The sequence below is a fragment of the Pteropus medius genome, unplaced genomic scaffold, assembly GCF_902729225.1.
Source record: "Pteropus medius unplaced genomic scaffold, Ma_sr-lr_union100, whole genome shotgun sequence".
Taxonomy (NCBI): Eukaryota; Metazoa; Chordata; class Mammalia; order Chiroptera; family Pteropodidae; genus Pteropus; species Pteropus medius.
Window position 1 is genome coordinate 2,446,112 of NW_024344436.1, and position 19,790 is coordinate 2,465,901.

General features: G+C 47.6%; 1 protein-coding gene across 2 annotated transcripts in view; it reads left to right on the top strand.

The window, feature by feature from the left end:
• The first annotated feature begins 3,143 nt into the window (after positions 1–3,143).
• Positions 3,144–19,790, top strand: part of KIRREL3 (kirre like nephrin family adhesion molecule 3) — a 525,648-nt gene continuing 509,001 nt past the window's right edge. For both annotated transcript variants that reach the window (XM_039872733.1, XM_039872734.1), the window contains exon 1: positions 3,144–3,548. In XM_039872733.1, the coding sequence (XP_039728667.1) occupies positions 3,494–3,548 (55 nt within the window). In that variant the 5' untranslated portion in view covers positions 3,144–3,493. The remainder of the gene's footprint in view (positions 3,549–19,790) is intronic.

Consider the following 19,790-nt stretch of genomic DNA (forward strand, 5'->3'; position numbering starts at 1 on the left):
ACCCCCACATCCCTGCACCTAGACCCAGAACTCCCTGCCTCACTCTCTGTCCCAGACCTCAGAAAACTCTAGGGCATGACTGCTACCAGGAGAGCAAACTTGGAAACTGTCCTGTGAAGACTTGCTCTTCTGAAACTTCTTGCCCAAGCGAGCAGCAGAATCTGGAGCCAATCTTCATGCTCTTGGCGACCGCACTCCTGCTTGCAGAGTAGAGTGGTTCAAAGGACACAGCACTTGGCATCGAAGGCCTGGAGAGGAGGGCTTGGGACTAGGTGAACTCGATCTCCTGGGCTACACGCCACGAGAAACGCTAGAGAAGATGCCACCTGCTGGTGAGGGACCCCGGTTTGCACGGTACGCGCATCGGAGACCTGGAGCCTGGATTTGCCGAGAATAGGAATTCGGGCGGTTTTTCAAGTTGCTGGTTTTCTGCTGTCTCTTTAGGGCTGTCACTTCCATGGCGTGCCCAGAGACCCGGTCCCCCGCGCGGTGCTGCGACCGCAGAGGTTCCCACCAAGTGTAGCGGTCTCTCCTCCCCTCCCTCCACTGCACTCCCCTTCCCACGCGGTGCTCTCCCCCTTCCCTCCCTCCTTCCCTCGCGGTGCTCTCCCCCTCTCCTCTCCTCTCCTCCCTCCCTCAGCCTCCCCTGCGCTCCCGTCCCCTACCTCCCCTGCCCTCTCCTCTCTGTTCCCGAGTCTAAGACTCTCAGCTCTTCTCCATCAGGTAGAGCCGTCCGTTCCTTGCGCCTCTCTCCTCCCTCCTCGCCGGGAACTGCGTGCAGGCACCTTGCAGCGCCTGGAGGTTAATCGAGCCCCCGGAGGAGGTGAGGACCAGGACAAGCCCGGCGGAGGTGGCGGGGCCGCCGTCGGGGCTGGCGCCAGGGCCCGGCCGGCTGCGGGTCCTGCAGGTACCGCTGTCGTTCTCGCTGCCCCACGTGGTGGCTGCCGAAGATTGCCGTGGTTTTTCCGGTCGTTTTAGAGGCAGGCAGCTCATCACTTAATCCAGGCTTTTACCTTCCCGACAGAAACCAGAGGCTGCAGGGAGGGGCGGAAAGGGTGGGGAAGGAAACAGGCCCAGACGGCGGGGGGTCATGAAGCCAATCTCTGAGACCAGCAGGAGATCGAGACAAGGTCTTTCCAACCTCGGACTCACACCAACCCTCTCCTGTCCAAGAGTATGTGGGGTGCGCACACGCTGCACGTGGACCTGATTTTCGTGTATTTGGTGTACGTTCACTGGCCTCATAACTCTGGTTTTGTAGTATTTCCCTCTGGGCCGAATTAAGCAAATCTGGGCCCCAGGACACTTAGGAATTAGCAACCAAAATTAAACAACAGCTTAAAAGATAAATGCTAAAATGTTAAAAGATAAAATGTTGCTTTATATGGCACAATCTCCATTCTAAATTCACAAGCCTTGGCCTTAGAAATCCTACCCAGATCTTAAATTTCTCCCTACCCTCCTAGGTTTAATGGAAGCAGCTACTAAAGTTACAGCACTATACATACCATTTTTTCACTCTTAATGTGATTTGGCGTATGTTGTTTAGAATTATTCATCTTTTGCATGTGTTTCTGATTTGCCACTTCTGTTTTGTTGTATTGTCTGTTATAACGAGTTGATGGACTAACGCTGCCGACACTGCTTCTGAACCTCCTTAGCTAATTCAGTTGATGAGGTGCTTCTTTTGGATCCTCTTAGTTTCTGTTGCTTGGTGTCCCGCCTCCGCCCCACCCCACCCCCCCCAAAGCTTGCTTACAGATTTCCATTTGATATGTTTAACAGCCTCTAAGGGATGCAGTTAAATAAACTATTACATTAAGAATAGAAAAGTCAACACAGCAGACACCTACTAATTTGTAGGCCTTTGATGTGAACCACCAGATGTCAGCTCCTACCAGCACACCCTTTGCCAGGTGCCCCCACAGCTCTCTTGTTCCTAAATGCCAACGGATACATCCACATGGAAACATGGAGTTATAATGTGCCTTGCAGTCAGCAGAGCTGCCAAAATACTAATGGAAGAAAGGCTAAGGGTTTCCCAAAAGACCTCCCCAAGGTCCAGTGACTGAAGAAAAGTAATGGTTGATTTTATAATTGAATGGCACAAATCGAGAGAGCATCTTTCAGTTTCCTCCCTTTACTCATTACCACCCCTTTTGTATAATGCTGCATATTTTATACGTTGTTTTGTAACTGTCCTTATAGTTTGCATCTTATGTGTATACTCTACTTTCACACTAAATCATGAGTTCCTGAAGCCGTGGTCTGTGCCTAGAATTTTATTTCCTCTGCTTATACCAGGCATATCTAAATGTCTATCAAGTAAACATACCTAGATAAATTCACTTTGACATCCTGGAAGAAATAGAGTTTGATTCCATCGTAGGTTTCATGACAGGTAAAAGACCTGAAGGTTCTTAGGAAGCAGTTGCATATGACCTTGGCCTCTCCTTCTGTATAGGATTCTCAGCACCTCTTGGAGAAAAGACAGAGAGTGGTGGAGCACTTGAGAGAGAGGCTGCAAATGCAAAAGACAGGCTGCTCCCCTATCCTTGGTAGGAAATGCACAAACCAGAATAATAATAATAAATGAGCATGTGTCAAAAACCTATGTAGTTTCCCTCTAGTTCCTTCATTTTGTTTTCTAGGAGTATCACAAAGCACACTGAGGTCCAGCCGTTCAGGTTTTATTACCTACCTACCCCTCCTAGGAAAGTCTCAAAAATGCAAAGCTTGCTTGTCTCTTCCCCAACTCTGAGACTCCTGCTGCACACACTGGCCAGGTCCTTTCTGGGGAAAGATGCATCCTCCCTTGCCTCTTCCCTTCTCCCTTTCAGCCCAGTTTCCAGTCCCTTGAACAAGAGGGAGGCGTGCGCGTTTCAATGCGTGCACATGCATATAATCATCTTTAACTTCACTCCCGTTAAACAACATTACATCGTGTGGACAAAAAAAGTCACAGCTCCACTTGCTATCCAAGGTGCCTTTTGGCCATTAATGGTGGCAAAGCTGAATTCCCCTATTTAGGAGGAAAAAAAAAAAAACCAGAAATAAAGAATGAGGCCTCCCCCCTCTGTTTTGCATAGATCTCCTTTTCCAAGTGTTTCCTCTTTAATTATGACCCTCCCTCTCCCCTCCCCAGCTCCAGTGAAAGGAGCCCTTCTGTCACTGGTCCCTCGCTCGCTCGCTCGCTGGCGGTGGGAGGAGCCGGGAGGAAGCTGTGCGCCCGGGAGGCCGGGAGCGGAGATGGATCTGCTCCGAGAGGGGACGCTGCTGACGACCCCGGCTTCCCGAGGCGGCTAGAGACAGGCCACTTGTGTTGGCTGGCTGCAGAGACCGCAGACGCAAGAGCCCGAGGCCCCGGGGACCGACGGACGGCTGGTGGGCGACCCGGCGAGGACCGCGGCTCAGGCTGAGCCGGGAGAGCCGAGGAGGAGAAACTCACCGCGAGCCCAAGTTGCCCGCCGGCTCGCCCTCGCCGCGCCGAGGAATGAAACCTTTCCAGCTCCACCTGCTCCTCGTCTGCTTCTTCCTCTTCAGTCAAGGTAGGACCCATTCTCCTGGAGTTGCAGGGAAAGTGGCGGGGCCGTCAGGGCGCGGGAGGCAGAGCGAGGGAGGTGGGAGGCTTCGGAAACTCAGCTGATGGATGCGCCTCTCTTGCCCGGTCGAGATGCACTGACATTGCTCCTTTGCCTCTGAAAACGCAACAAAATGGTACTGTTTATTTCCTTCGAAAGGAAGGGACGTGGGGTGGGGGGTGACTTTCTCCTCTCACTTGTCAACATCCAGCTCAAACTCTTCAATGCAAATGAGTCCTTTTTGCCCCCGGTATGTTAATGAGGCAAGATTCGTGCCGCCCCGAACTTCTGGGCACCTCCTTTCCTTCAGACCCCGGCTGGAGAGGGAGCGAGCAGGGAAGGAGAGCTTTGTTTAGGTGGATTTTCGGCTCCGCTGAGGTCTGACTTGCATGAGTGTGTTTAAAAGCGAGTGTGTGCGTCGCACAGTTGCAAAAGGGGCTGCAATTACCGAATGTACTGTGGGGGTAATTTGCAGTGCTTGGGAAAAGCTTGTAAAGAGTTTCATTGAATTTAATCGAGTTCTCTGAATAAGACTGAATTCCAAGCCCTTCACAGCACTAGATTCAGAGTATAAAATAGAATTTCGCCCCTGGCGCTGATTGTTTCTTTTCTGCGGCCTGGCAGGGGCAGGGGAGCTGGTGGACCTTCAGAAAAGAACTTTGCCACCTCTGGGCTCCCTGCCACCGGGCTGTGTGGGGCTGAGAGTGGCTGAGGGAGAGACAGAGAATTCGGGGAGGGATTATGGGTTCCTGCTTAGCCAAAGGCATCAAGAGTCACCTGTGGAATTGAGTTCGAAGGGGATAAATAAATCAGTTCCTTCCCACTCAATCTGAATGCCAGTGCTGCCTCTGCCATCTGAGGCAGCATTTGTGCCAGCCAGCACAACTCTGAGAGGGACAGGAATCTCAGAAAAATCAACAACAGAGCATGTCCATCTGTTGATTAAATGAAGGGTAAAAGTTTTCAGGAAAGCAGAGCACCACCATGGGTGGCTGGCTTTGCAAGCAAACAGCATGTCTCCCTTTCTTCGCCTGTCAGTCAGGGAGAATCCAATGTAAGCAAAATCCCAACCGCCTTCCTTACCTCTTCCACCGTACCGTGGTTCCTCCACATTTCCCCTTATCAAACTTTGCTTATGGTCATCCTGATTAAACCCGAGCAGTGCTCCCCCCCCCCGATGTGATTATGTTATACCCTGTATATAATTATAATGTTCACACATACACACACTCGCACTCATGTATTCATGAGTTGTGTGCACCTCACCAGGGCTCCCTACAGCAGCAGGAAGATAAATTGCCTTCCCCAGAGTTTTCAGGCTGAATGAATAAGAACTATCTCAGAACACCGTTATAGAAACAGTTTGGTTATATTGCCATTTGTGAGATTATCTTCTTTCTTGGATGTGTGCATGCTTGCTATGGACACACAACTACACACACACACACACACACACATATACACACTCACATATGCTCTTATTCTCCTGCACCTCTAAAAAGTTTGCATGTGGGCTTCCTGAAAGAAGGATCCAAGCGTTCTCCCTACACACAGGTCATGGAACCAGTAAACATCTCAATCAGCGTTTTGTGTTCTTTTGCGGCAAATCCACACACTTCTTCTTTAGCTTGGAATAAGAAGTCTATAGGTGCCTAAGTGCCTCTATGGCTGTCTGAATCATCAGCGCTATTTCTTATCTGCCTCATTTGAATATTTAAGTATTTTTCTATGGAGGTTAAATGCCCTGTTTCATCTCTCCTTAGCCCTGAGTGCACTAGGAAGAAACCACACCATCATGCAATTCTTAGTTCCTTGATTTTCCTGAGTGCTCTGAGTTTGACCAGCGCTGCCAACCTATCAAATGGTAGACACATCATCCATGGGACTCCAAAACAGGTCTAAGGAAAGATGAGACCAAAGTGGATGCAGCCAGTCAGAATACCCTACATCACTGGGCTCTGTAGGTACCTTGAACAGCATCTGACTACAGGAAGTAAGGGTCAAGTGAATTGACATTTTATGGACTTCATTGTGATAGATTCTCTTTTGACTTGAACTGTGGACATTTATTTTAATGCGGATATTGTGTTAAGTATTGTGAATTCCCCTGAGGAATCTATTTGACCCTTTACACATACATGCTTAATTCACACACTATGCCCAACCCCTACCTGATGCCCTATACTTATCAAATTATTGAATAGCATAATCACTTTCTGTGAGTCATGAGAGGACTAGCCCACAGGCTCTGCATGGCTCTGGCTGTCATCCCCCTGGCCGAGGTTGCATCCCCCCATGCCCCTGACTGAAGTTGCACCTCCCATTCCCCACAGAGCCACAGTCTGACCCCTACCTCCCGAAGGCTCTTCCTCCTGGGATGCTTTCCAAGGAAATGTGCAGAGACTCAGGGATGGCCCTCTACTCGGAGAAAACAAATGTCCAGGGTTCTATTTAGGGCCATATCTGGCACTCTGGCGATACATCCATCTGCCGCCCGACACCCCTCACAGTGGGAACCTGCGTGTCATCTTGCAGTTTCTGGAAACGCAATTCTCAAGCTTCCTGCTCCTGCTCCTCTTAGTTCTCATACAGAGGGAGTGAGTGCTCCAAACAGCGCTCTGAAGACTTTAATAACAAAACATTTAGGTAAACTCTTAAAGTCCTTTCCAATCATCTTTTCCCTCCTAATTTTTCAAATATTTATTCACCTTTACTTGTTTTCTTAACCTTTTAGAGAATGAAATTAAGGTATAATTAACTTCAGTAATATGCTGTGCCCCTATTCTTTTAAAGTTTGGGCTCTTCATGTAGATTGAGATTAAGTACTTATTTATCTTTCTGAAGGTGACTGTGGAAATGTCAAATCGCATGCCTCCCTTTTCTCCCTGCCAACCTGCCTGGGCCTGGCTCCCTGCAAGGAGATGGAGAGCTGTCGATGGGCTACTTGTGGGCTTCCCCTTGCTGGGGTTGCCTCCTCCCTGAGCTGTCAGGACTGCATGCTTTGTACAGAGAGGGATAATGTCACAGCACAATTTGCCTCCTGCAGAGAAGAGGCATGTTCTGCCCTGGGGTGAAAAGGAATCGATTCTCTTGTCATCCATAAACTTAGAACTTGCTTTATTTTTTCCCTTTACCATTTCAATTTGCCCACGATTTCCTTTCGTGCCCTCCTTCATCTTCAAGACCCATCCTATCCAGCCTGCACACCCACATCCTAAGTAGCTTTAGAGAAATAATGTTCTTGCAGGACTGGCGACTCCCTGCTGCCCACCGGATCTGGAGTTCTGAGACAGTCTAGGGAATGTGAGCGGCACAATTGGTGCCTTTTACTTCGGACGCTCTAGGAAAGGTGTTCTCTTCCCCGCTTTCTGGTATTTTGCTTTAGCATTTCCAGAGTGTCCTGTCCTGCCTAGTAATTTCGTGGGTCTGAAAGTTTCATCCCAACACGCTGCTCTGAGCGTGTTGGGATGAAAGTGAGAACTTGCATTTACCTGTCTACGATATCCTGAGTTGAGGATTCATCTGGGATGTCATCCACCTACTGGGAAGAATCGAAGCAACGTGCTCTCCTGACTCGTTGGCAGGAATCACCAAAGAGGGCTGTCAGATATCTACCCCAGAGGTAGAGGTTCATGGTGACATAAATCTCCCAGGGAATGGAAGAGCATCAAGAAGACAGGAGGCTAAACTAGAGTGTGAGTGGAGGGAAGCAAAGAAAGGGAGGAACAAAGCAAGAGGCCATAACTTGCAGAAGCTCCCTTGGGGAGTGGGGAAGGGCATCAGAAGATTACAGGAGCCCCTCAGAGGCGGCCAAAAGAACAAAGGGCATCCTAGAGGGTACAGGCTGAGAGGCGTTGGGAAAGGAAATTGGGAGTGAGCAGCAACTTTGGAAACATTGATCCTTACCCAGAAATGTCATATGTAACAAAAGAAGAGGCAAGTAATAAGTATGATGCTTCCTCCCCCCTCTTCCAGCCCCTCAAGTGGTATGACGTCTTGTCTAGAGGAGAATCGCTTCTTTTGTGCTGGAAGGTCAATGCGCAGCTGCCAAGGGTGTGGGACCACTTCTTTCACTAATTTTCTGGGTGAAGGGAACTGGGACGTGTCTTTTGGGAAGGGGGGTGGTCACCGTGTCTGCTGCCCAGCAGGGAGTTCTCAGTTGCCAGCTAGACCAGTTGCAGAGGAAGAGAAACTCCCCAGGGGGAGAGAGGCATGGAGTTGGGTTAACACCTTCACACTGCACTTAAAGGACACCCCGGGGCCTCCATCCTGGGTTACAAAGGAGGATCTCACTGGGAACATGGCAGTGTGAGCTAGGCACAGGACCAAGGAGCTGTTCTGCCTGGAGTGCTTGTGTTGGTAGGAGCCAGGGCCAGCAGGAGACAGGGCGGAGCAGGGGATTAGGCCTGAAGATGCAATTTTTCTTTTTTGTTCAGCCCAGTGGGGGTGATTTAGGAGGCATTATATATTGCAGACCCAAAAAAGCACAAGAATAATCCAGAATGAATTCAAGAGATTTCAATAGCAAAATAATAACAATACTAATGATACCTTTGATTTGCAGAGTACTTTTCTTCCAAGGAGATAAAAAGATAAACTGTTTTGGAAACATGAACAAGGAAAAGAAAATTGCCGGTGATGGAGGAGTGGGGAGGAGGGCCAAGAGCATTCATTTTAGGGTGTCAGTGTAAATGGGGGGTGGAGAGGGAGTAATATGGTTACAAGCATCATTTTTCAGCTACAATCCTTATCCTTGTAAGATGTTGAGATGACTTTTGGATGAAAACCCAGTGCAGGCATTTTAATCAGGGTCAACCTAGAAACAGTGAGGCACTGAATTCCTTCCTCCTGTGCCCGGAAGCAGGAACCCTCTAGTTTAGCAGTGCAGAGGATCAGAAAGATTGTGAGCGTGCTGGAATCCACACTCGGACAGCAGCTCTGACTTTAATGGTGATTCTTGCAGCAGAGTGATTGGGCCCAACCTTCCCTCAAGACCAGTGGACACCCCGGCATTCATAGAGCAGGAGCCAACTGGAGCAGCGGCTCTGAGGGTATCTGTTCCCTCAGGTTTCATAGCCCATGCGATCCCCAAGGGAGATCCATAAGGGAGTGAGGCTCAAAGCCAGCTAGTGTCTTGTGCCCTATTGGAATAGCTTTGCATGGAATTCCAAGTAGAATGGGATTTTTAACTCTATTTAGAGGGTGATGCAGAGAGTCTACTGCATTGAGGCACAGTACTGCTCCATTTTCTTTTCCCCAGGGGAAAGCCAGATTTCACCCAGTTAGATGTACATGTCAAATAAGAAGATAGGTACCTTACAAATCATTGGAATATTTCTCCCACATCCATGAAAATAATGCTATGTCCTGCTGTTTGCCAGAGCTTGACCTTCCGCATGTTCTCAGAAGCCACATTATTACTGTAGAGTAAGAACCACCACCACCACATTTAACAGTAACTTTCATTAACTTTCTGTTTCTAACCCACTGAAGGAGCTAGAGATATTCCTTTTCCCCTTCTCTCAATAGTAAAATGAATATTCTGGCTGTATACTTCCAGAAGTCAGTAAATGTCAATATTAGATAAGTGTTTCCATTATATCACTGCAATTAGCATAAGCTGCTTGGAAACAAATGTCTTCCATAAGCATACAGTGTTTCCGTGAGTATACAGTCAACACCACTATGAGGATTAAATAAATGTCAGCTTTCCCTGGGTACATTGGTTACAAGTTAAAGCCATAGAAATAGTGGCCAGCATGTGTGAATCCTTCTGCTTGCAAAGTTATTCTGTGGCAGCCCTGGCTGGAGCATGGAGAATGGGAGGTGGACACTCATCCATTTCCTTCCTGGAAATAAAGGCAAAGAAGAGGTGGGGGAAAGGCAAGGAAGTAGCCAAACACAGACACCTGCCCATATGCCATTGGGAGGTTTCTCTGGCAATCTAGAAGGCTTTCCATGTCCGTTCCAAGCCTCCTCCTATTCATGACCCCACTCTACACACACACACACACACACACACACCACTTATCGCTAAAGTGTAGTGATATCCAGAACTTAGAACAGATCTCAGCTCAGTCATTTTCTTCACGTGGGAGGTGATCTTTCATTCTGACCTTCTACCTGGCATTGGCGTCCTCATAGGAAAAGTGAAGGATTTCAGTCGGAGTTGCCAGTTTTTTTTTGTTCTTGTGCAGGGTTTTTTTTTTTTTGGATAATCGACACCAACACTGCAAGGGCAGTTTTAAAAGGACATACCAAGATCAGGCTGTATTATCCAGATGGTTTGCCTACTTGGCCTACATTCATTGGATAGTTGTTGCAAGTTTACTTTCTTTCTAACTTAGACCTAGAAGACAGGAATTTGAAATCTGACACTGAGGGTTGCTGCCATGAAAACAAGACATCATTTTCACCCTTTCTCCCCAGGTACTTTATAGATCTGGTGTCTCAAAGGGCCACATTTATTACTCCTTCCTTTGTGATCTAATAGCATTTTATGACACCAAAGCTCAGCCCTTGGCCACCTATCTAGCATTCACTGTGGGCCTACTATGTGATAGGCAGTATGCTAGGGGCTTTTAATGAATAGATGACTAAGGCCATATTTCTGCCCCAGGGGACATCTCAGTCTGTTCAGGGAGTGTACGCTTAGATTCACAGTGATAAGGGAGTTCAGAGAGCAGTTGGAATGGCCAAGGGTATCAGCAAAGACTGCACAGAGGAAGTGACTTGAATTTAGAGGATGTCTGTGAGTTCTCCCAACGAAAAGACTGTTTCAGGCTGTACCTTAGAATGCGTGCGAAGGCAAGAAGGCAGGGCACAATGTGACATGTTCAGAGCCATGGGTCCTGTGGGTAGCTGGAATGTTAGTGTGTTGAAGAGAGTAGGAGAGGAAGCTTGGAAAAGGTCAGCTAGTAAATGGTTGTAAATACCGTGCTAAAAGTTTTGAGGACAGATTATCAGAATTAAGTTTATTATTAGTAGCTTATGGGTCTGTAGTCCTCCCTATACTATGAGTTCCATGAACTGACAAAAAAAGAAGAATCAACATGTTATTTATTCTTCTTGGTATTCCCTGTGTTTCACATGCAGACTTGAATGAAAATATACTCTCTTTTTCCAGCTCATCTTTCTTTATAGCTCTCATATAAAGGATGGAAAAGTGAACAATACAGTAACTATGGAGGAACTGATTTTAACTGTCAGTCTGTATTCCACAGGGAAGACAGAGAAGGGTGGTAGGTAGATGTGTACTTAAGAGTGATGTGTCGGCTAAAAAATGTGGAAAGGAACATGCAACACACAGAAGCAGGCGTGGCTGAGTCCACACTGGACTGATAGTCTGATGGAGTCACTGAACAATGGGATTGGCCAGTTTCTAGGGCCCCTGGAAGGCTAGCCAGAGATGAAGGCAGCCTAACAGTGAACCTGAATGGTAAACCAAAAAGAGAGACAAGGATAAGGATGAGATAAGCAAGAGATGCCTAGGGACATTTTGCCGATGATTTCTTTCCTGTTCTCAAGAGGAAGCTAAGCCACACTGGCTTTGGGAACAACAAGGTTTCAAGCTAAGTGGTTCTACTCAGGTGTTAGACATGTTTACAAAACTCCAGTACCAAGTAACCTTTCATTCTAGACTAAAGGATGTCATCAGACCTACCCACGTGTCCCACACTTCATCATGTTCTAATTTCCCCATTAAGAAATGGTGGGGACCAGCAGGACAAGCTCAGTAGTGAAGCAAGAGCCTCCATCATTCTGCAAGAAATAAGACAGTGACATTTCCAAGACTGTCAAAATCTGACCCTAGTTTCTAAGGCTGGCCCATTGAACAGTCTCCCACTGCTAGAAAACTAAGAGTGGAATTAGGCCCATCAAGAATGGAAGAGTCATTTCCTAAGAATGGATTGGAGAGTAGATGAGAAGACATCCAAACTCTCTCCAATTCCAAGATTTCCTAAATATTTCATATTAACAACAAGCTATTTATTTGGGATAATAAATTCCTAGAAGGTAGATGATATGTTATAGATCTCTTTCTCCAGCACGTTTTCTTGTAGGTGCCAGGCAAATTTTTTGACTTGTCGTTGGTGATAGTAGTGGCAATAATATGTTCTTAGCACGATGATAATTAGCACTATCTATAAAGCTTCACAACTTGCAGAGTACCTTTCACAAACACTACTATATTTCATCACCGTGGTGGCAAGGAGAGGCGGCTAGCATCACTGCTGTACCTTCAGAAAGGTTATATTGCCTGACCAAAGTCATGCCAGTCTAGTTCACCTTTTCGTGTGCCTCCAGCTCCTCAAGATGCTGATAGATCCAGCTGCTCCAAATCATCAACTCTGAAAAATGCATGAGCAGATTCTAAGCTGTGGCATAAACTGAGTCGTGTTCTTGTAACTGGTGGGAATCCTCAGTGTCTAGGCATAGAAGAGCGTTTTAAGGGTGTGTATGAAAAGTGGGGAGCTGACCTTCGAGTAGTGGCCCCACACTGTAGCTCTCTCTCTCCCTCCTTAATTCCAGACTCTTTCTGAATTGGTTCTTTCATCTTTCTGGTTTAAGCTTTACCTGGAGGGTACAAGGTTTCCAGGCCACTCCTGCCCAGGGAAGTGACAGGCCAGCCTTTGGGGCTGAATAACAACAAGGAGATGTTGCTTCGGCAGCTTCTTTTGTGGCCATTCCGGAAAAAAAAAAAAAAAAAAAAAGCAAAGGCAGGGACTTTTTCTCTCTTAACTGGTTGATTAAAATATCCATTTCTTTTGTGTCCCTTGGTGCCTCGCACACTATCTGGCACACAGGAGGCTATGAATACATATTGAAATGTTGAGAAATAATGAAAGAAGGAGAAGAAGGCAGCACTTTTGACGATACTACCATGTGCAGAGGAAAGAACCCAACTGTTTAAAGTGTGTTCTTGCCCTGTAGGAAGTTGCCGGACACCGACACCTGCCCACATTGCCATTGGGAGGTTTCTCTGGCAATCTAGAAGCCTTTCCATGTCCATTCCAAAGCCTCACTCTTGAGTGAGGCCTTGAATGACCATTGGGTTGTCAGGGACACTGCCAAGAGAAACATCCTCTGGCAAGCCACCCACTCCTCAGTTTCAGAAACAATCGCGTCCTTCTGTTCTTCAATGCAATGTCAGTTCCCATTTCCGTCAGTCACTTGCAAATGCCACAGGTGACTCGGCTCTGGTGCAGCATGACAGTCCACCTGTCACCCTTGGCAGTGCTGGGAGCTATGACAACTTCAGAGTGACACTGGAGTCTGGCTGGTTCATCATGCAGGCATTTAGGAGACAGAACTGTGGAGCTCTCTCCTGGAGACCCATCCCAGATGCTGCACAAGAAGCAACTGCCACCCTTCCTTGCCTCACTGCCCTCCTTACAAAGAAAGAGCAACTGTCTGTTAATGTCCCAGTGGCTTTGTTCTCCACATCCTAGAACCTGTACTTTTCCACACCTCGTTTCGGTATGCTGGGTCTACCCCACACTCACAAGGAATGCCATTTCATTAGGGTGCTGGATTCTGAAGCCTTTTTCTTACATAGGACACTGCACCTGTGTGAAGGGAGACTGGGGGGGAGGGCCTATTTCTTTTCTTGAGACCCCATCAGGGAGGAGCTGCAGGAATGTTTTGGGATGTGAAACCAGGTGAACCCTGCAGTTCTTACATCTGCCTGATGGTGGCAGCAGCAGCGCTTACAAAGCCCAGGAGTGCGCTGCCAGCCAGCAGCCCAGGGAGGGAGGTGTGCTCTGGGCGCCTGGGCCCTTTTCTGCCCCCGGCAGTGAGGCTGGGGCAGCTGAGCATGTGGCAGGGGTCAAGGAAGGGAGGAGCAGACCTTTCAGATGGCAGCAGCTTCTCTAGGAGGTTCTGTTTCTTTCTCCTCTTTCTGATGGATATGAGGGTGCCTGTGATAAAAGAGTGCCAAGAAGCAGGTGGGTATGAATAGAAATGCTTGAGAGGCTTGGGAGAGCTACAGAGAGAGTGAGCGAGAGACCTCAGCTAGCTGAGTTGGTTTCCCTGTGGCAAGCCATTTCCTGCAGTGGGTGATGTCTCTCTTTTGGGTGAGGACTGGGGTATCTTTCCCAGGAGGGTGGCTGCCAGCTGCAAAACCCCCTTTCTCCCCAGCAAGCCCACTCCTAGGCCTGGGCCCACTGCCCTCCCTCAGGGGTTTTTGCCCCTTTACTGATCTGGAGCCAATATTATTGGCTCTCCCCTCATGCTGCAAAAACAAAACAAATAGATGCTGAAGTTACTCCCAATGTTCCCAGGAGGCTAAAGAGGTGCTTCTCTGCTTGCACTTCCGGACAGAAACAGGCACCATGTAAAATATCGCCATGGGCTGTGGCCCTGCATTTGAAAGTGCGTCTTTCCAGGCAAGGACTCCAGGTTTCGAGGCAGGCATTGCGCTCTGCAGGAGGGAAGGTGCAGGAATCCTCCTGGCCCCAAGAACTCCTTCCACCTTCTTTTATCTCCTAGCAGGTGGCAGCTTGCCTTTTTCACCTTTTGAGAATTACAAGCAAGATTGGATCTAAGACCCCAGGCAGGATCCAGATACAGTATAAACTAAGATAGTGGGACATGGAATGAAGGCTGAGGCCATCGTTGGAGGAGTCTCCTCGTCTTCTCTGTGTGGCCTGAATGGCTAGTAGAACTGGCCATTTATGTGGCCTGAAGTCATCGGACATTGTTTGAGTGTCTGATACATTTGGTCGTGGGATTTTAGATAAAGTTTACTCAAACCTGAGCAGCCTCCCCACATCTGACTCACCATCGTAGTCTCCTGCTGGTTTCTTAGGAGCAAGGTGAGCTGCCACCCGCCAGTCCATCCGTCCTCACACTGTCTGTCTTCCTGGGGGTCCTAGATGTGTAGTGGAGTTGAAGAGAAGGTAGAATCATCTGTCTTTTTACTACAAGTTCCACTGGCAAATGGCAGGTGACATCTCGAGCAGCTCATGTCAGAGAAGAAAATTGTTTGCATAAGGTTTGAAAAATCTTATTTGAAATTGAAGGTTTGATGCTACACAGGTCAGAGAGGAAAAAAAAATCAAACTGCATAATTTGAGAAGTTGCTAAAGATAATCTCTTCCCCAGATAAAGAGATGTGGTGTGTGCCCTTGGCTCTGCTGCCTCCCTGGCCCCTCGATCTGGCCACCTGCTCCCCTTTCTTTCGCAAGCATGTCTTGCTTCTTGCTTTGGGTTCCCTCAGTAGAAAGCTGCGTGGAAAAAGGAGAAATGTGAGAACAGAAAAGAATCAAAACCCAGTCTCGTTGTGCTTCTCTCTCTACTACTACTACGCCTTATGGTTGATTTGGAACCAGCCATGGGAGGCCGGACTGGGGCCGATGGTCATGTCCTTTGCTGAGCTTTCCGTGTGTAGTCCCCCATTGAATCCTCATAGCTACCTGGTAAAGCAGGAGTGTCATACCCATCTGCAGATGAGAACTACTGACACTTAGGTTCTATAACTTGCCTGAAAGTCACATCACTGGCAAGTGATAGACTTGCCATTCAAATACGCATATGTAGACCCCAAACCCCTTGCTGCTCATCCCTTCAGGAGGAATTCGGTCACAGAGATGCCTTAACAGCCATGTGGCTGTCAGGAAGCCGCAGGCACCCCTGGCCTGGCCTATGGTCCTCCACCTTCCTAACATATAGGGTTTAGGAAAAAGAGCTAATAGAAATAGAAAAAAAAAATCATCTCTCCTAACACAAAAGCATGAATAAGAAATCTGAGAAGCTTTGCTACGTGGCGAGTGGCTGCTCTTTTCCTCCGCAACCCAGCTCCAGTTGAGCTTAACATTTCGAAAGCCAAATGCTGATTTCCTAACCAGAATCCATTACCATCTAACTTTCCTTTGGTGGATTAAAAAAAAAAAAGTTAAACCCCATTCTGCTTGGGGAGAGGTTAGCCCAGTGTTAGCTGTGCTCTGTAAGAACAGAGCTACTCTACATGAAAAGGCATTCCAGGACATCAAAACCTTCCTTTTTGTCAAGTCTAGAATAGTAAAAATGTCGGGAGACCACATGGTTCTGAAATGATTAATAATGGTCGTTAGGGAGAAATAAAAAGACTCTTGGAATACAGAAGAGTCTGAATGCCATTCAGCCTCCAATGCTCCTCACTTTGGCTGCAGCTGGTACATCTTAACTTGCATCAGAAATCATTTCTGAAGATGGCATGTACCTATCCGGGCCATGCTTAAATCATAATATTGCTTTAAAGATGGACACTCGTGATAAACTAGCAAAACATAAAAGTTCTTTGAAGTTTTCAAAGCTCCTTTAGATGGAATCAGAGGAATACAGAGGAAGAATGCGAGGCAGATAGATCTCCGAGTGGAAAACACACAATTCCTTCTTTTTATTCCACAGCCTGAGCCCTTGAGTGGAACACGAGGTCACATCAGCAGTGTGCTGTCACCCGTGGCCAGGGCTCCCAGTGCACGTGGACGCCTATGTCTCTGGGCACGAGTTTTGCTTTGGGTTCCCCCTTCATCAAACCAGGGCAGCGATATTCAGCGATAGATTCCATACTTGATAGCTGCAATAAGTGGATGATGAACTGATCGGAATCAAGAAATGCCATCCAGAAAAACATATCACTTTCCTCCCCTGTTCTGCTAATATTCATAGGAAATCTACATTTCCCTCTCATTACCAACAGATATTTATTTTCAAAGATCTGTACCACTGAACTCTTGCCAAGGAGAAAAAAATATTTATATTGCTGTTATTTTTTAAGTTCACTGGTCTTAGTCTTCGTATGTTGTCTACTTTCAACATTTAGGAAGTCAAGGCAGAGATGTTTGTATCTTTCTTGGCATTTGTTACCATATGAACTGAAAACAATATTTTCTAATGCAAATATGAATATCCTTTACAACAAGCCTTTTTACTCCTTTAATTTAACACAATTCAGAGTATTTGAATGTCTACCAGGCATAGGGCCTGGAGGTCACTAGTCCCTTCTCAGTAAATATCAAGATGCTTTAGAACAACTCTTTAACAGAGACTTGTCTGAAGAAAGAAGACAAGCTCCGGGGGAGTGGGGGACGCTCATTTTCTGGCATTCTACCCCCCATATCCATTCTGCCCCTTCCCACACACTGCCCAGGCCTCACCTCCGTGTGGGGGTTACATAGGGGCGCTGATTCCCGGCACATTCAAAAATCTGCATATAACTTCTGACTTCCCCAAAACTTAGTAGTCCCTCCATATCTACAGGGGATTGGTTCTAGGACCGCCCCTCCCCGCCCCATGGATATCGAAAGCTGTCAAACAGTGCATACAGTCGGCCCTCCACATCCAGACTCCCAGCCACGGATTGGAAACAGTACAGGTATTGAAAAGGAATCCATGTCTAAGTGGATTTGCACAGTTCTCACCTATGCTGTGCAAAGGTCAACTCTGCCGCTTACATTAAGTAGGGCCATGCAAGGGGCCTAAGCACAGTTTTTAACCAGAAGAGTTAAGGTGACTCATGGGAGCTGCTGCTGAGAGTTTTCATGTCACATTGTCCTAAGGTGACTCGCACAGTGTGAGTGAACTCAGGAATTACCATGGAAAACTAAACATGTGATAAGGCCAAAAACATACAGTTTGGAATGTGGTGGCTTTGCCTGTCTGTCATTGACATCACTGCCTCCCTCACAACTGAGAAGAACTCTGAGAATTGTTCCTTTCCGCGTGACTCTCAGCCCTGTCCCTCCTGGGAGAGCCTGGGAACACCACGTGGTCATCTGTGCTGATAGGGAAGATTGTAGCTAAAGCGACCATAGATTTTCTTCCACTGGCCCTTCAGAATGTTTATTTTAAAATCAACGCTGTACACCAGAGATGCTCACGTCCATAAAGGATGGATTTTCTGCTTTGCACAGTGAAAAGATTCAGAATGTATATAGTAATGTACTCCGAGAATTCATGTTCTAGTTTTAAAAAACCTTCAAGGTCAATACAACCACAGATATTGATATTCACTTCATTGTCAACTGGGCTCTGCTAGCTGCTTACTGTCATTTTATTTTTCAATCCCCCCCTGCCGCCAAAAAAAAAAAAAAGATATTCTCATCACTAGGCCTCTGGGCCTCTTTCTTCAACCCAAACTGCCAATGGGAAACCCACTGCAGGAGCTGATGAATGAGAGGAGGAGAAGGGAGGGAAGAGCTGGAGCCAGCACCCAGGGGCTGCTGTGTGCACACTATGCACTCTCCCAGGTGTCTGAATGACAGCATAGTGTGATAGCAGAGAGGAAGGGGAAGAGAGGCACAGGTGTGTGGCTGTCTCACTAGCGGGGAGAGACAGAAGGACTGGCAGAAAGATTGAGCAGGCTGAGACGAGTGTGGGAGACAAACATTCTAGCCTCCCAGAGGTCGTAAGACTAGAGGGTTTAGAGCAGCAGCTTTAACTTGCCCCGGTCCAGATGGGGAACATGAAGGCACACTCATCACACATGAGGTTTTGATGTTTTCATTCATCAGTGAAATACTCGAGTCGCTTAGCCAGGAGGATAGCCAGATGTGTCAGATTCGGGCACAGAGGTCTCTGTCATTAGACGGTTGTGTGTTCCTTTGATGGCATCCCAGCACATACAGGATAAAGATCCTCAGGCTGGAGGTCTGGCCTCTCTCCTCCCCACAATCACGCACACCCTGCACTCCAGCCAAACCAAGCTACTGACATCTCCAAGTGTGTTCTGCTCCCTCACGATTACCACCACGCACATCCTGCTGTGCGGCCCAGTTCCTAACAGACCAAGGACCCATGCCAGTCTGCGGCCCAGGGGTTGTGGACCTTTGCTCTAAAGGACCTCCCCTCCCCACCATGTTAGTCCCGCTGACTTCTACCCTAAGGACCAGCTCACTTTGCCTCCTAGAGAAAGTTTCCCTGACCTTTCTCTCACAAGCAAATTTAAATGCCCTTTCTCCCTCCTTCCACAGCCCCCTGTGGAAACCCCTTGTAGTGCTCGTCACAGTCTATTGACTTAACATAAGTGTTTTTTTCCCACCTGTCTTCCCTTCTAGAGCTATGATCAGGTTTGTGCAGCTCCTCTCTTGGACGTGGGTACATAGTCGACACGTGACCAATGTTTCTAATGCAGGCAAAGACTGTAACATGTCAGTGATTCAGTGATTCTACCTTCTGTGCCTGGCACTTCGCGTGCCAACCCATGAAAGTGCTTGATCGGAGGATATACTCTGCTTATCATTATTACTGCCTTCTGGAACTAGAGTGCCTGTGAGCACCAAGTATTCCTTGGGGGAAAGGTGATAGTAATATAATCCATCCTTGCATTCTATAGTACTTTATGCTTTCCAGAACCCTCCCACATGTATTATGATCAACTCTTATCCTCGCTTTTAAAAATTAGGAAATGTGACCAAGTTTTATAAAGTGGCCTCTCTAAAGTCACACAGGTAGTAAGTGTGAAAGTTAAGATGAAAACCCAAGAGTTCCAAATCCAAGCCCAGGTTCTTCCCCTCCCCCTCCTCCACATCTTCTTGGCCCCCCAAAGAGTAAGTACGTAGAGAGTACTTGGTGAGCAGGCCTGGTCATCATGCAGAGCATGGCAGGGTAAGTGCCTCCTTTAGAAATGGGATAGCAGCTTGTGAGGGGAGCTCGGGCAAGGCTTCTGATCAAGTGGCGATGGCCAGTTCCCACTAACACACAAGGGTCCCTGTGCAGAGGCTGAGGTAAAACTGCTCTTGACTGGGGCTCTCTCTTGTAAATGGAGCATAATAAAGAGAACATAACAATTCCATTGCAGTGAGGACTTAACAGTACCTGGCAGTGGCCTGGAAGCTCCTCCCGGAGCAGCCCTTCCTGTGTGTGTTGGCCATGACCCTCCCCACAATGCATCTGCCATAAAGTGTCAGTCTGTAAGCCAAGGAAGGACTTATTAAGGGTCCAGAGTACCCACTACAACTTGTCACCCTTCAAGCCTGTGACGCAGAGGCCAGGAGGCCATTTACTGTGCCTGTGGCAAGGCCCTCATATGCAAAAGGGACTCGGGCTTCCTCTCCCACCTGCCTCACAAAGTGGTTATGTATTGAGGAGTCCTTTAAAGCACTTTGAAGGGATATACAGAGGTGAGGTGTTTGCGGCCATCCAGTTCAGTGTTTCCAGATGTGGTGAGCTGGTGCCTGGTGCTTAAGGTCAGCGTAGATCTGCCCAGCATCTCCAGTCTCTTTTCAA